Source organism: Meriones unguiculatus, chromosome 11, assembly GCF_030254825.1.
Source record: "Meriones unguiculatus strain TT.TT164.6M chromosome 11, Bangor_MerUng_6.1, whole genome shotgun sequence".
NCBI lineage: Eukaryota > Metazoa > Chordata > Mammalia > Rodentia > Muridae > Meriones > Meriones unguiculatus.
The window spans coordinates 57,420,246-57,437,097 of NC_083359.1; the positions used below are offsets into that span (position 1 = coordinate 57,420,246).

At 48.9% G+C, this 16,852-nt stretch overlaps 1 protein-coding gene across 2 annotated transcripts in view; it reads right to left on the minus strand.

Annotated features, from left to right (window-relative positions):
• Window positions 1-16,482, minus strand: part of Pkp1 (plakophilin 1) — a 45,407-nt gene extending 28,925 nt beyond the window's left edge. The window contains exons 1-2 of one of the 2 annotated variants that reach the window (XM_021636662.2): window positions 16,016-16,482; window positions 6,576-6,682 (exon numbers count right to left, since the gene is read on the minus strand). In XM_021636662.2, the coding sequence (XP_021492337.1) occupies window positions 6,576-6,682; window positions 16,016-16,217 (309 nt within the window). In that variant the 5' untranslated portion in view covers window positions 16,218-16,482. The remainder of the gene's footprint in view (window positions 1-6,575; window positions 6,683-16,015) is intronic. The other variant, XM_021636661.2, reaches the window with a different exon arrangement.
• Between the last annotated feature and the right edge of the window lie 370 nt (window positions 16,483-16,852).

Here is a 16,852-nt window from a genome sequence, read left to right on the forward strand (position 1 = left end):
CTGTTCCCCAGGGACTGTCTGCAGAAAATCAGGGGAGCTTGTGAGACTCCTGGAGCTGGCAACTGTCAAGCTGCTACCCTGAGTGATGGTGTCCATTCTTTTGGGAAAGCCAGAGCAGTACTTGCACTTGCCAGTCTCAGCCCCAGGTCTTGCTGTGTTCTCCACCCTCTCCTCTCTGTTCATACAATTCAACATTTAGCATCTCCTAGAGGCCCATCTGGTCCCCCATCTGAATCTCATACTCAGTGATGCCATTCACATTTATATACCATAACCATGTCCTCCTAGCTCTGTAGGACCATGAGGCCTGCATAGTGAGCATGGAAGATGAATCCCAAGGAAGGACTCAAGCTATGGATGTTGACTTGAGAGGTCCTCAGTGAGGAAGTACAGCCTCAAGCTACTCAAATAAGCTAAGTCAGCTTTGGAGGGAGAAGCATAAAGGAAAAGAAAAGAGGGAAAAAAATCTGTCCAACCTAGAAACTTCTTAGAAGTAAGCAGAGCCACTCTGACGGACTGCGGCTTGTCAAGGAGGGCCCGTGCAGGGACTCCTTAGACATGGACGTTTGTTACAGGTGAAGTTCCACAGCTGAAGTGTCAGGAGCATCCTAGTAGCAACTATTAGTTTGCAGAGACATGCCACATTTACATGGAAGAGTCCCCTCCCCAGTTACCCATCACCTCTCCCATTTACCTCCTTTTGGTCTCTGAAGCACATTCTGTCCTTTGGCAAGCAGGATCATTGTCTCTTCTTGTTGGGTGATAGCCCAGGGCCCTAGTGAGACCCTCCTATCTCCCAAGGCTGGGTGGGAGTGAGTCACCAGCTGGCAGCAGGGACACTGTGTTGGCAAGTACATCAATCGCTCCCTGGCAGAGCAGGGTCCATGCCTCCTTGGGAGCAAGAGCCAGAGTCTACTCTATCTTCCCTCACCTGGAAAGCGGCACTCAGGAATGGAAGAGGGGGCTGGGGACCATGACTCCCATGTCTTACTACCGGGAAGAGCTAACTAACTTCCGTCTTCCCGGTAGTAAGATGCTCGCATGAGAGCAGGACGTACAGAGCCTTCACTCACCTGCACAACTGAAGCAGGGCCTCTGGGCTGGAGAAGCTGCACTGACTCCAGCTATAGGAAGCCACTGGATTTGGCTTCTGCTCTGCAGCTCAGAGTCTCCAGTGCCCTCAAGCCCCATGGAACCCCATGTTAGCCTTTGGCAGGGAGCTAGGAAAAGATCCTTATTCCGTGTTGAAGAAAACATATGTCGCTTCAGGTCCCTCATCTTGAAGCAGTCCCATTGAGACTAGAATCCAGGCCTTGCACACAGTCCTCTTACTATCCATTTCTCCCCATTTCAGAGACTGAAGCTCAGGCAGATAAAGAACATGTCTGGAGTCACACAGATAACGAAAAGACTGAAGGTCCTGAGCCAAGCCCAGGGCTTCTTCCTCTACATCATGTCACAGTGAGATAGCCTCTGCTAACTGTGGACTGGGGAAGGGGGCTCTTTCTACTGCTCCTAGGACAAGGATCCTGACATGCTTCTCTGGCAACCTCTCTGCACTGTGTGGTCCACAACCCAGTCCTTTGCATTACCAACTGTGACGTTGACAGAGGTGAACCACCAACCCAGAAAGCACTGTGTTTGGATTTTCTATTTCCCATGGAAGCCTGATACAGCCACCATCCTCCAGTTTGTACCAGGAGCTCCCACAGGCTGCTTTGGGTCCGGAATGAACAGGCTTGGGTCGCCTCAGAGTCTTCAGTGGCCTCTAGTGCAGAGTCCACAGGACCCTGTCATTAAGGGAACATGAAACACTGATGCATCGATTAGGTAAGCAGTTAGGAGAAAGATCCAGGACAAAGGTGAGATTCTCTCTCCTTATGTTCCTGGAGAGTCTTGCCTCAGGACCTCCAAGCTAGATTTAATTGACCATGTGTATGTGATTCAAAATGGCAGCCACCAGGGCTCACCCTGTTTCAGAGCTGGCTGGCATTGTCCACTATAGATCAGATTATGGGAAGGATGGTCAAATTCAATCCATATCCAAAGGACATTTTATTTGATAAATGCTAAAAATAATTCAATACTCAGAATGTATTTTTTTGCTTTAAAAAGAGGAAAACTCTAGCTCTCACATGCACAGAAGCGAGGGCTGCTGTATCCTCTCTGCCCTAGCTTCCTCCAGGACAGACCCTATGATAGTGACTATTTACAGTTTTAGAATAGAGTATCTGTGCCTCAGTCCTCTATCCCCTTCACCCTGCTCTACCTGACCCAGAAAGGTATCTAAGTGACCCATTATGTGGACAACTAAAAGGGACCCAAAGGCTTCCATTTTTTTTCAGCTAGAAACAGCTGCAGCCTGTGGGTTCCTAGCTCAGTAGAGGAAGAAGTTCTTATGGAGACTTGTTTTAGTTATGGGAACAGCCTAGAATGCCAGACCTTAGGAACAGGACTTATAGATGTGTTTGAATCTCAGATTAGAAGATAGTTTTTCAGAACAAGGTGGTGGTGGAGCATGCCTTGCCTTTAATCCCAGCACACAGAGGTAGAAGCATGGGGATCTCTGGGTTTGAGGCCTGTTTAGCCCACAGAGTGTGTTCCAGGACAGCAAAGGCTACAGAGAAAAACCCTTTTTCAAAGAACAAAACAAAATCTGGGCTGGAGAAATGGCTAGGTGGTAAGAGCCCAGGTTCAGAGGACCTGGGTTCAATTCCCAGCACCCACATGACAGCTCACAACTGTCTGTAACTCCAGTTCTGGGGGTCCAACACCTCCACACAGACATACATACAGGTAAAACACCAATGCACATAAATAAATAAATCTTTAAAAATTCATTATGATTATGTCCCACATAGTTTATTTTATTGTATTTTATCTCACAAGCTTACTGTGACCTTCCCATTAATAATCATTGCCAGTGAATAGAGCTTGAGTCTAGGAATAGAAAATATGACGTTCCCTTCCTTCTCCTGTTGGCATTAGACTCCCCCTAGGAGAAGAGACTTGGCTGGAAGACCAGGGCAGAGAGGAATGAAAGTATTTGAATATGTAGATCTCTTGTGAGTCTCCCCCAACACCACTGTCACACACAGAGATTTATGGAGACTGATACAATGATCATCACAAAACGTAGAAGCACCTAGAGTAAGAAAAACTAAACTCCTGGTGAGCCAGTAGTAGGTCAGGGGTCTAGGCTGCCATAGCATTAGGCACTGTGTGCCTCCAACGAGTCACTTATCATCTCTGGGCTCGAGTTTCTCATCTGTAAAGCCTGCTGGAGCCCTAACTGTCCACTGGTCTTCCTCCAAGGACTGGGACAGGGACACAGAGTCAGCCCACCTGAGGCATCAGGTGTGGGGACATTCTTTCCTCATCTCACAGATTCCTCCGTCTTCCAGAGGCCTGTAGGAGTGACTTTTGTACTCTAATACTGTCTTCTAGAGATTCTTGTTCCTGAAGAAGGAGGCTGGAGTGACCCACAAGTCAGGGAAGGAATGCCAAGGTAAATTATTTTCTTTGGACCAGTCTTTTCCTTAAGCCCCTGGATGCTTTTTGTCAGACTCACTTCATTTTAAACTTCATTATAGGACTCTTTATTTGCAGTTTTCTAAAACTTGTAATATAATTGGTCATAGATGAAGTATAAAAGATTTTTTTAATTAGAAGGCTGTTATGATACAGACTATAAGGCAACACTATTGATTTTAAAATATCGTTAGAATTTACTTTTAGATTTGCCTATAGACTCACCCTACCTTTAAAGAAAATGTTTACTCACTAGTTATAAAGCTTTGGTATTGGAGAACACTGTGATATTTGGAAGCAGACCCAAATCTGAGGAAGGAAGCTCTCAAAGTGGGCAATATTGTTTCTGCTCCAACAGGATCACCCGGTGTGAGGAAGCCACACTGGCACCTATACGACTTCTAAAATACACTGAAAACAGTTCCAATTAAAAGTCGTTTACAGGCCAGAAACATTTGAGCAGGATGTTATAATTCTCCAGTACAGGAACAACTGTCTTTATTCTACTTCTGTTGAGCTTTGCTTCTCTCAACTTGACTAGAAGTTTGCTGAGGGCAAAGTGAGTCTTTGAAGTTTCATCCACAGTGTGCCTCACGTGACCTTGTGCCCAGCAGTTGCTCAGTGCTAGCTGGCTCAGTGACCGAATAAATAGAACCTATCTGTAGGAAATGGTCCTTCAGGAGCTCTCAGAAACTCCTGAAAACATGCTGACGATGCTCATGCAGATGAACCACACCCTCCTCTTCAGAGTCCCTGCTTTGGGTCTGCCATATTAGTTTTACCAGAGGGTGGGAAATACAACATTCCATGCTAGCTGTACCAACCATGGGAAAATCCCACAGGCACAAGGTTATCTCACACCACAGCTCACCATTGCTGTTTCGTCCCCACTTTCCTCTTTTCTAAATCTGGACCCCATTTGTTTTTTCTTGGTGTTCAGATGATTACATGTCTGGCTCCAATATCAATTATTCTGCTTCCTCTCTGCTCAGCCCACCCCCCACCTGGCCAAATCCTCGTGTGTGCTCAGCTCTTCCCTGTTCCCATAGTCTCTCCTGAACTGAGAGGAGACGGGACAAGCCTCAGCAGCTACCCTGTCATGAGTCATGTCTGCAGTGCTGCCAGCAAAGGAGTGAAGAGGGTTGGGCCTTAGGGCGAGGGGAAGGAAAGGGATTCTCAGTGGTTGTCAGAAAATGGGCCCAGGGAGGTGTGGAGGCTGTTTGAGAGCATTAAAGGCAATCGAGGTAGTTAAGGACTGAGTTAATTATCTAGAAGAAAATGCTAGAAAGGCATAGACCATATGAGGTATTTTAGAAACACCTCCTCCTCCCATTTCCATGGTTACACTCTCTGTTTGATAACACAGTTAATGTAGCATGATACCAACATGTGAATGAAGTGGAAAAACTGGTGCCATCAGTCTCATTTTATGGAGGAGAAAGCTGATGTCCAGAATGGTTACCAGTTTCATCCAGAGTCACAGAGGGAAGCAGAAACAGCTTGGAAACCTCTAAGCTCTGATCAGGTCGGGGAACATGTATATAGTTAGCATGATTATTCGCTTGGATCGATAGGCTCATTTGTTTGCCTTCAAGGGGCTTTACCTAACCCTTATACTCTGCATTACTAAGGTATTTTCTGAATCTATCTGAGCATCACCTTTTGTGTTAAAGCCCTTTCACTTCTATGAGTGCTTTGCAAGCTTATTTGGTTTGATCACCTAAATTTATGTTGTACTGAGAGTGACAACTGATATAAATAATCCAAAAAAAAAAAAAAAAAAAAGATGAGAAGTGAATTTGCAGCAGACTGAGTTCATTGTTTTCTTTAGTCTCCTGTCTGTAACATCCATGAAAGATCCATCCTCCACAGTTAGCCCCAACTAACCTGATCAAGAACAGAGATCAAGACACAATAAAAGAACACTAAATTCACAAGCCACCACTCTCCCTTACACAGGACCCTGGGATCTTCAGCAACTTGGAGTGGCATCTGTGGTCATTTGTTCAAAACAAATGCTGCTGATCCTGACACAGCCCCAGCTTTGCATGGAGCACATCTTTTATCCTTGTCTGTACAACATTTTGGAAGCCTCACAAAAGAATTCCCAAGAGCAATGCAGGTTAATGTTGAAATTAGCAAAAGTAAACAAAAGCCATGGAACTTGAGGACTCTGGGAAAGTTTGGTGCCGCATAGCCCAACATCCCTGGTTTTAGAATAGGTCAGAACATGCACTGATGCATATGACTGTATCCAGAGCACCTACCAGTGCTTCAGACAGAACGCAGCTCCTTCAGGAAATGGACAGGTAGGTAGAGGGAGTTGAGGAAGACTGAGCCAGAACTAGGATTAAAGGATCTAGAATTATCTCCACCCACTTCATTTTTTTAAGCCTTACTAATTGTAATCTGCTTTTTATGTGTATTAGTTCAGTTACTCTTGACAATAAACCCAAGAAGACTTTGTTATATCTACTTTACTTCCAACTTGAGGGTTGGAAGCTGAAACCCAAAGACACAAGCTCACTGAGTGGCAGAGCTTGAATTTGAATCCAAACTTCTCTGCCTAGTAAACTCGAGCAAAGCTCTCCTCCACTCCAAGGTTGCTTTTGCAGAAGCTGCTGCAACTGACATGATCTCCTGGTTTAAGAGGACTTTCTGAGTACTTCTTTGACCATCAGTACACTTTAAGAGAGAAAATATGTCATAATTTCCCTAAAAACCTCCATTTACAAAGGACCTTCAGAATTCAGACTTCTCACATATCCTTGATCAAATCAGGAAAATCGGGAAATAGACTTTTAAATGCTTTTACTACAATGTTCTCATGAGATACTCAGAAATACCAAATCATCATCAAAGGAGGCTGAAGAGTCCCCTATGAGGCAATGGCCAGGCTGGCAGCCCTGGCTGGAGCGGCAATCTGTCACTGACTGATGTCTGCATTTTTCTTTTTGAGTAACCCCTGAGAGCCTTCTGCATCAGAAACCCCAGACCGTGCCCACAGACATTTCAGATCTTTCAGGATGGAAACAGTTTCTTACCGGATATCCCCATGAGCCATTCCCTGCCTGGAACTTGGAGAAGTAGCTGCTTCTGCTCGCGGTACCATAGTTGTTGTAACTGTCAGCCAGCCCATCATACATGGAACCTGGAGGGCAGAGAAGGGGTCAGGGCAGGGATGGCCATCATCTTCACCCATTCTTGCCCCAGCGGTATCACCCTCATTCAGGCCCACCACCTCCACCGAGGGAAGCAGCCTGAGTTCCTGGGGAAGGGTGTGAGGAATTGTCATCAGCTGGCCATCTCTTTCCATACCCTCCAGAGCCAGGGCCCAGCAGAGAGCCACCAGCCTGCCACAGGAGCCACTCTTAGACCCCTTAGAAGACCTTGACACCTACAGGTCAGGATATGTTCTGGAGAGCCTTGGAAAATGGCAGTTCCAGCCCAAGGAATCACAAGTCCGTGCTCCACAAAGATGAGCTTCCCACTCGGGGAAGGAAGGCAGGATCTCAACATTCTGGGTTCAGAGCCCCAAGGTCAGAGACACTGCCCTGTGAGTCTCTGTGTGACCTGTGTCTCGGTACACACTGTTCTGTCAGGACTGTGACTTCAAACTTGAGCCCATCCCCCACAGACGATCAGGTAACCTGCCCCTTCCTTCTCTGAGGTCCTCCCGCTGGTAAACGGGGAGCAAGGATCAACCTCAAAGGCCCAGTGAGGATTAATTAATGTTTTCACAGTGCTTGGAGACCCACAAATGACAGGCTCTGTAGGAGGACAGAGTGTCATTAGGGTTATTAGCGGCAAAGTGGCTTTGAATCACAGCAAGCAGGCTGGATTTGAGGTTGGAGCAGGGACCCATCTTCCTTCTCTCTTTCACAGAACGGCTGGAAGGGGGAGGCCTGCACCACAGACTCAGCCTCAGCAAGCTAGCCTGTTTGAGGTCCAAATGTCTCAAAACATGGCTCATAGTGAACTGTCATCCCCATGCTGAATCTGTCTTCTCTCCCGGGCAATATCCATCACATTCCATACATCTTTCAAAGCCAGGCTCAAGACCTCTTCTTCCTCAGGGGTCCCTTAGTGAGCAGCCCTGCTCAAGACAATCTTTTTAGTCTCCGATACATCCTGCTGTTTTGAACCCAAGTCATGTGCCACCTGCTATTTTATTTCTGTGGCTTCATTGGAGCTCCATGAAAGACAAGCCATGGTTCTCTGGCCTGCATATCCTTAGCTTGCTCACACTCTCATTAAATGTAGCCTCTGGGAGTAAAGGGGAGCAGGCAGGTGAGAACCTTCTTAGAGGGATGTGCATTCCTTTCCTCTAAAGTGATGCTTGGAATCTCCCATCAGAAATCCTGTCTAGGAGGAGGACTGGCCTTTGACCTCCCTTGAGTCCACTAACCCTTTCACTCCTGCCACAGCCACCAGCTCCAGGTCATTTTCTGGGAACTAGATTGTCTGAATTGGGAACAAGAACAAAATAGGCAGCTCAGAATCAGGCCAGCATCCTGTTTAGGGCCACCTCCTCTGCCCAGCACCAGACCCACAACAAAGGGCATTTCCTCATCTTGGAGGGTGAGTGAGACAGAGATATTGGCTGTGACAGTCACAGTTTGTTCCAGAAGCCTAAATGTATTGAAATTGGTCCTGGCATGGCTCATGAGCTTTCTCTGGGCCTCATCCTTTTTTTTTTTTTTTTCTTCTCTGCATCCTAAATGGTCCATATACTCCAGAGCTCTGTGGCTATGTGATTATAGTGATATTTGGTGCTTGGTGGCATCCAGAGAAGCTTCTTTAAGATAAGGTCCAGCTTTCAAGGAGGCACCTAAGACTGACCCCACCTCCTCTGCCTTCTGCCACAAGGTTGTTCCTGTGGCCTTTTCATCCATAGAACCCCAGAACTCCACCTTACAGAGGTCCAGGCCTTCCCCTAAAAATGAAGTCCTAGGATTCTGTCTGGTCCGAGGGCCTCTGACTTACTCCCTGAGTACAATAAGTTTGCACCTGACCCTGTCCAAAGTGCAGTGCTCCTCTGGACAAACTATGTTGTCATAAGGAATGGGAGGACTCCTGTGGACCTGGTCACCAGACAGGGGTCACAGCCAGGCACAGGCACAATCAGTACTCCAAGGAGCTGACATCCAGGTCTCACCTGCCTCGATCCAGCCCATGTCTGTCATCTCTTCTAAAGTTTGGCAGGCCAGCGTCTGCTTGGCTCTCATCTCTCGAGCAGGCATTTCTCCCCAAAGGGCAGGTATGGGTCAGCCAGCTACTTCCACATGGAAACTCTGGGGTGGTGACAGATACTTCAACAAAGCCCCAGGGAGGCCTCCTTCTATAAGAATCATCTCCTGGAGGCTCCCACCCAGGCCTTCACCCCTGGGAGAGGGATGACCTGACTTTCTGTAGGTCATATAAAGCATCTCCCCTTCCCATGCCTTTTGCTAGCTTGGCCGCCCTCTTACACATTTTCCAGGCAAAGCAGGAACTGTGCCACGGAGGCAGATGGGTACACGGACACATGGACGCAGAGGATGAGACACTCTAGATCCCCAGAGCTACACCCTATGTGACTCTCACAGTGACTCAGGGAAAAACAACCCTGAGCTGTAATCCTCACTTGGTTGGTCCCTTCCAGGCAACGTCTGAAGGCATCCTTCAAGACCTGTGTTCCATTAGGGAGCTGCCTGGATGCCTGTGGGAGTGAGGCAGCCATTAGGCCAGCCAGCTCAGCTTTTCTGGCAGAAGGTAGATGCACAGGTGCAGGGGTGGCAAAGGTGGGGAGGAATCTACAGAGGCAACACATCACAAATCATGCCTAGCAGTAGCGGTGAGGAGTGAGGGTAGCAAGTGAGCCCTCTCTGCAGCCGTGCTGTTCTCACACAGAAAGCACTTCCTCCTTCCCGACCGCAGGTTATCTGGACGCTTAGCCATGTCCTCTAAAAAACAAGTTCAATGGCAAGAACACGGAGCGCCTCTGCAGATGTGATCATGACAGCTCACTCTCCACCCGGTCTCTCCACATCTACGAAACTTACTCCTAGGAAGCCTTTCTTGGATGGCCACTGTTGCATCTGCCTCATTTCCAGCTCATGCTTGTTGCTATCTTTAGCACTGAGCACTTCCGGCACCTTACAGAGCCAGGATCATAGCTCTTCTTTCCAAGGGACCCTGAACACAAGACACTGCTCTAGTTGTGGATTGGAAGAACTGGTACTCTGGAACCTAGAGGCTCAACACCTCCATTTAATGCCAAATGGGATCAGAGTCTCAGAATTCTATCACCCAGGGCCTCCTCTACTCCAAAGGTTCTTTGAAGCTGCCTGCCCGCTCAACATGGCATCACTATCACCTTGGAACATCAATGAGTTCAACAAGCAGTATGAGTTCCTTGTTTCAGTCCATGTTGATGTAGAATTTCACTGGATGAAGCCATGTCAGGCAATCTACTGCACTGAGGACAGTTGTCCCCGTGCTCATCTTCTCTTCTGTGCCTTAGATAAGAGGGTTGTTTTTCTTGTGTCATATGGGCAACCCAAGCTTTCTCAGCTACAAAAATCTTTAAAAGGCAGGCAAGTATGGGAGGGGCGACTCATCCTTTTCCACTTTCAAGCTTTCTGACAGGTCACAGCCATTGCACTTGAAGCATTCTTTCTCTTCTTGAGCCAACGCTCCCACCCCTGCATTCAATACCCTGTACGAAAATTAGCTATAGATGATCCCACCCATCTTTTAACACTCCAAACCTCCATCACAGCATCAGTCCTGGATCCAATGACTGTGTTCACTCTTTCTATGCTGGCGGGGATATGTCTGGAAGAGTGGGTTCTGTACAACTGTGTGTGTGCCAGTGGGTACCTATGCATACCCTTCTTTCAGAAAGCTGGGAGCTCCATAAGCAAGGGACTTCACACTTGAACGAGACATACCTCACCTTCAGTCCAGGACCAGCTTCTACATCACAAAGGTCCTCACAACATGCCCACTTGAGCAAGGCAGCCCTCGGGGGTAGAGGGCACCTGAAACTCCTTGCCTTCTCCCAAATCGCTCTATTTTGCTGAGCTGGACTTGCCAGAGGGAAGCCTTCCTGGAAGTCTATAGTTATCTCCCGTAAGGATGGCATGTCTTCTTACTCCTACACCCGAATCATGCTCACCTATTCCTCAGTATAGAGATCTTGAGAAAGAATCCTCTAGTCTTTCAGCCTTGAAAAGATCCTCAACCATTCCCCACCCCAGAGCTCTCTTCATCTATGGTACCCATAGCCAGACCCAGAGAAAGACGAATTTCAATGAGGCAATAAAGAGAACTTCTGGGAAGACACACCTGAGACACTACCCCCCAAAAGCTATCCAAGGTGGGAAGGAATGGACTGTGTGAACAATGGTCAAGGGCCCCAGGAGGACTTGGGCTAGTCTGCTGCCCGAGCCTCTGCTTGGCCACAGGAAGCACTGCCAACTACTTCTCCTTCTCTGGCCCTCCGGATCCCAGGGAAGGCAAAGAGTTCAATACAACTTTGTCAAGCATGCTCTGCTGTGATTCTTGGCCTCCTCCTGGGCGTATACACGCACAAAAGGCCAAAGCACACCATATTCCCCTCGTTGGGCATCCTTTCCTCAGCCCCATAAGGTTCCTGCAGACTCTGCTGAGCAATTGGGAAAGCCGGCTCTGATGGAGCCTGCTCTTCCTGATAGTACCTGTGTGGCCGTAAGTGAACTCACAACATGGCAACAGGGTGGAGCATGGCACATGCTGTGGGAACAGGCCTGGCAAAGGTGGGATGCTGGGGTAGAATAGGCAAGGGCCAGAGGGGAACTCAGCTGTCATCAGGAGTAAAACCCATCACTTGGGAAACACTCCTTTGGGGGAGCAAGAACAAGTGAATTGTATGTCAAGGAATCCTTGGCTTGGTCCAACAGGAGGGAAGGGTGGGGACTGGGATCATACTTCTGAAGTTTGCTTTACTACATGGCAGAATCAGCTGAGGGGGGTAGAGTACTACTTCCTGTGCCATGCTCCGTACTGGCAAAATCAGAATCACATACAGCAGGACCTAGGTATTCATTTTTAAAAATGCCCAGGTAAATCCAACCTGCAGCAAAGTTTGAGACTAGCTGATGAGAACTTTCTTTTTGTAGGATATTTTCTAGAGAGATGTAACAACTGGGATGTCTTGAGAAGAGGAGCCTTTTTGAAAGACAGCTGCAGGCAGTTTGGGCAAACTGCCCAAACTGAGGGAGGGGATTATAAACCTGTTTCCAAAGGACACAAAGCACGTGATATGCTCGCACCCAATTCCTAACAGCTGCAGAGACCCAGAGAAAGGCAGTGACTTGTCCAAGGCTTCAGAGTAGAGAATGCTAACAGCCAAGCTGGGCTCCTGCCACAGTACAAGCTGCAGGCTGTGGTGTGTGTACACACCTTTGCCATATGCTCTCTGTACATGAGCAAGCACAGGATGTGATGTGTATGTATCTGTGGATAGATGTATATGGCAAATGAGTGCATTCATAAGTGGAGATATAGTCATAATGTAAAATATTAGTGCTAAACATATATGCATGTGCTGCATATTTGCATGAAAGTGTCTGTTCACGTGTGCGATGTTTGTATGTGAAGGCATGTGTACATGTGCATTTGTATGGGTGTGTGGCACATGTGCGTGTGTGTGCATATTCATACACATTGGAGTGTGAATAGATATTTAATTATGCATGGTTATATGTACAAAGTAACTATGTCCACCACATGTATATCTGTATGAAGAATGTATGAATGCGTATGTACACAGACCTCAAAGAATATCAAGGATATCTGACATCCTTCCATTTTGTTATGATCAAACATCATATGCCCTCCATCACAGAAGCACTTTTCAGATTTTTAAACCTAGAATAAATGGCATATTGGTGTTTACAGTTGGGGAGGACAGCCCCATCACACGGGGTACCTGGCAGTGTAGTCACTGCTCCCCCGTCCTATCCTCCAATACATTTTCACAAACTCTGCCAGTGAGCTTTGCAGAGGATGGCATCCAGGAAAACAAACAGCATTTGCTACAAAATGCCCTGGGATAGTCCACATTTTTGCATGTGTTGTAACAGGTCAACAGAAATACTGGCTAAAACCCCAACTTCAAGCCAAGACACACGGTAAAGAAACAGAATCAGTTCATTTGAAGTTTAATTGGTATGTTTTGCCTCTGGAACAAGCTTAAACACAAAATCCCTTTACCATCTCTCATCTCAGCTTGCTGCCTGAGAAAACAGCCCCACAGTGATGTCTATTCACGGTGCGTGGCCAGGAAAGGGCAACTTTCAAGAGCGGATGAGCAGAACCTTCCTTGGGCAGGGGTTCATGCTGAGACACAGACAAATACAAACACGCAAGTCACCAAAGGCAGGGCCGCCCAAGGCTGCCCTTTCACAGAATGCAGGAGCTGACATGAGGCTGCCGAGTCTGAACAGGTGGGAAACTTGGGAGGTGAGCAGGCAGCTCCCCAAATCCAGGGAAGCTCCAACCTCCAAGCATAGGGGAATAAAGGTTTCGTGTTTTAGTGGGAAACACCGCTTTTGAGGAGGGAGAACTCCTGGCCCAGGACAGGAATTTAGACTCACAGATAGTAAAGTAGGCAACAGCACGCAGTTCAAACACTGCTTATGTTACATTCTTTGAAAGAAGCAATAGCAGGACATTCCATTTATGGAACTTTGTGTCTGATCTGTATGTTGTGGTGGCAAGTGTTGTGCTTGTATCAAATGAGATATGGGATAAGGTGTAGGAAGAGATTTCAAATGAGGTAGACAAGTCTGGAAGATGTAACTATTTGTCATCCCTTCACCCTCATAGGACAGGTCATTATCAACAAGCAGAGGGCCTTTCCCATCCTTAGAAACATCATTAGTCCCTAGCAATGATCTCTTGCTGAGCAGGTTTAACACACACGCACCCACCACCACCATTTGCCTCTTATTTCCCACACAATCAGGAAAAAAAATCTGACCCTCTGACACACAAGGGACACCCTGAGAACACAGGAGAGCTGCTTCCTGGACAATCCCAATGCGTAGACAGCAGCCTTCCTCTGCAAGGCCTTCGGCCCTCTTAGGGAAGGATCTGATGACCATGAATAAGGAGGCAATAGGTAGAGATGTGCATCGAAATGGTGCCAGATTCCTTCTCCAGCACTAAACAGCTCAAATGCCCTTTCTCAAGAGGACAAGGTGACAAGAGTGGACCCAATGGACAAGGGTCTGAGTAAAAAAACAAAACAAAACAAAACAAAACAAAAAACAAAACAAACAAACAAACAAACAAAAAAACCAGACCTTTTCTAACCACCAGGGCCATGGGTAAGTGTTGCCTGGCTGTTCCACCAGGGGCACAAGAACAGAGGCCATTCTTTATGCAACCCACTGGGTGGGAGCAGCCTTCTTTAGAGTGTGGGTTCTAACAAAGAGGGCCTAGCTCAAGACCCTATGAAAACCAATGCTCTGTTTCAGAAGGATTATGTAAAAATTCAACCGTCCATGGGACAGAGGCCTTCCACAGCTGTCAACTGGTCTCTGCCAGAATGGAAAGCAGGCTCCTGGCATGGAAATCACCAGGAGAAAGAGAGGCCAGAGTAGCCTCACAGCACATACAGAACGCTTGGGCGTTCCAGATGAAGAGGACAGAGAAATCTGACGAAAACAAAGCCAGATAAACCAGACACACCAGCTCCAAGTGCCCCAACCGCCCATTCCAGCTGGGAAAACTGGTCCCCTTTGGGAACCTCCCCAGAGGCTGAGGTTCAAGGAGACACACCTACAGGGCCAGTCCCGGGAGAGTTTCTGGACAAGTATGCATTAGGAGGCATCAGGGTCAGTCATAAGCCCTCATCTGGCTGAATCCCCTTGGGGGACCTTTGGTAGAGACAGCCTCAGATGGTTACCCACAAAGAGCAAGCTAGAAGCAGCATTCTGAGTGACAGGTGTCAGGGAACACCTTGGTAGGTAGGGAAAAGGGACATTTAGGCCCGGAACCCAGTTTGGGATGTTCCTGATACTATGAGCCATGAGCTGAGGCTGGTAGAGTAGGGGTGGAAAGGGACAAGGTTAAGCACCAGCCAGAGAAGAGTGGGCGGCTTTAAGCTGTGCCCTGGGCTGTGGCTGGATGAAGCCCTTTGTCACTGCAAACCTGCTTTCAAATGAAGCCAGTAAGCAGTGACAAAGGCACTAAATAAAAGGGGAGTGAGATGAGGGAGTGCGAATCTGGGAGGAGAGGAGCCTGGAGCCCAGACAAGGGCAAAGGGCACAGAGAACAGCAAAGCTTTTTGGTGTGGGAGGTGGCAGAGTCTGACAACAGCCATTTTCTCTCCCTTAGCTCTACCAAGGGGTCACTAGGGAAGAGAGGAGAGGCCTGGGGCTAAGAGGGTGGGCCTGTGGGCAAGCCGGAGAACGGGCAGAATTCTATTTCCTTGCCCCCACTGTCTTCACGCTCTGCTTGACCTGAATGGGTTCACAGTGTGCCCTTTTATTAGTATTTTACTCAATTTGGCTAAATAATAATCTTTTTGAAAAGACACGGTCAAGTTTTGCTAATGATCTTTGATAACCGAAGGCGGACATATTTCTTGTTGGGAATGCTTTGTATGAAAAATTTACTCTAAATTTTCTACTTTTAACACTTTGTTAGATACACTTTCCACCTTCAGCTTCCATTTCTTCTGTCCTCCCCCAGACTGGGGCTTTGCCACTCACAGAGCCTGAGGTGGGGACAGGACTGGAAGCTCCAACTGGTGACTAGGAGTGTTCCCAGCCCCCTGAATTCATTTCCGGGGTGACACTATTTTCTACGTAAGCTGGTCAGGGGAAGGGGCTCTGTAGTAACTGTTAGAGAAAGAGGGCAAGCACCCAGACCTCCTTCCTTGTTATGGAAGCACTGACCCTATGATGGCCTTTGCATCTTCCCCATTTGGTTCAAGGCTCCGGGACTACTGGGGGCTCTTGACCTCCCCATCCCATAATGCTTCTCCTGGACTCAAACTCGAATCACAGTAATTCAGACACTCTCTTTCCCACTCCACACACCACTTCCACCAGAGGTGTTGTCCCTCTCTGCCTGGGTGTAAGCCAGAGACCGAAGGTTCCTGTGGTTGCAAAGCCTGGGGATGGGGCTGGGTATGAGGAGGTGGCACGAAGTGCGCCGCTGAGTCTGGAACTTCAGGACAGACACTTCAAGATAAGAGGAGGCCGGTGCCCGCGGAGCAGCATTGGAAAAGGACAGCCATCTGGATTCAGGTTCTCCCAGCTGTGCGTCCTAGTGAGCTACCCACCCTGACCCTGACGGGCCGCGGAGCTTCCGCAGCAGGCTAGCCCGAGGCTGCGGGGCTGCAGACCCCGAGGGGCGCGCGCTCAGTGCCCGCCGGCTGGGGGACGTGCACCCGCAGGGAGGGCCGCCGCACTGTCCCCCGGGCGCCGCGTGCTCACGCCTTTACCTCGGTTGGAGTGACTCAGGGTGGACGACTGCGAAGACTTGGACTTGTGCCGTTTCACGGTCATCATCACCTGCTCCTGCACGCGCTGCCTGCCCGACGTGCCCGTCTTCATCTTTTGGTCGGAGGGCAGCGCGAGCGTGGAGTTGTCCTGGTCCTGGAAGCATTCGTACGCCAGCGCGGTCTTGAGCGGCGAGTGGTTCATGGCGGCGGGGGCGCGGGCCGGGGGAGCAGAGAGGCGCGGTGCAGCGGGGTGCGGGCGGGCGCGTGTTCCCTCAGCGGCTCCCTATGGCCATAGAGCGCTGGTGCGCGTGAGGCTCCCGGCTGCTGCTCCTGGCGCCTCCGCCCCGCTCGGTTCGTCCCTCGGCAGGTACTGACGGGGCCCGCCCTCTGTCAGACAGGATATACCACCCCTGCCCTGCGCCACCCACTCTGCCGCTCAGATGCGAGTTGCAGGGCACTGCCGCTGCCAGGAGGGCGCTGGGGTGTGTGTAGGGCGGGGGGAGTGCCCGGTGTGCAACGCTCCCAGGCTCGTCCTTCCTCTCCTGGTGACGACGTGAGGTCCAGGGGAGACGCCCCTAGGCCCTGCCTCTGCTGACTCCCTGAGAAAGTGTGTGCTCAGCTCAGGACCGAGGGGGGACCGCTGTCGAGGAAAAGGGAGTTTTCTTGCTCAGCTCTTGCTCCCCTAAAGCCAGCTGCCCCTCAAGCACTGAGGATCTGGCACAGGACAGCCCTGTCCTGTGGGGGCTCCCAGGCTGATGGCAGAAGCACAGCCCCTAGCCTAAAAGACTTCTCAGTCTTAAAGGGGCAACCCACACCCCTCTAAGACAGACTTCAGCC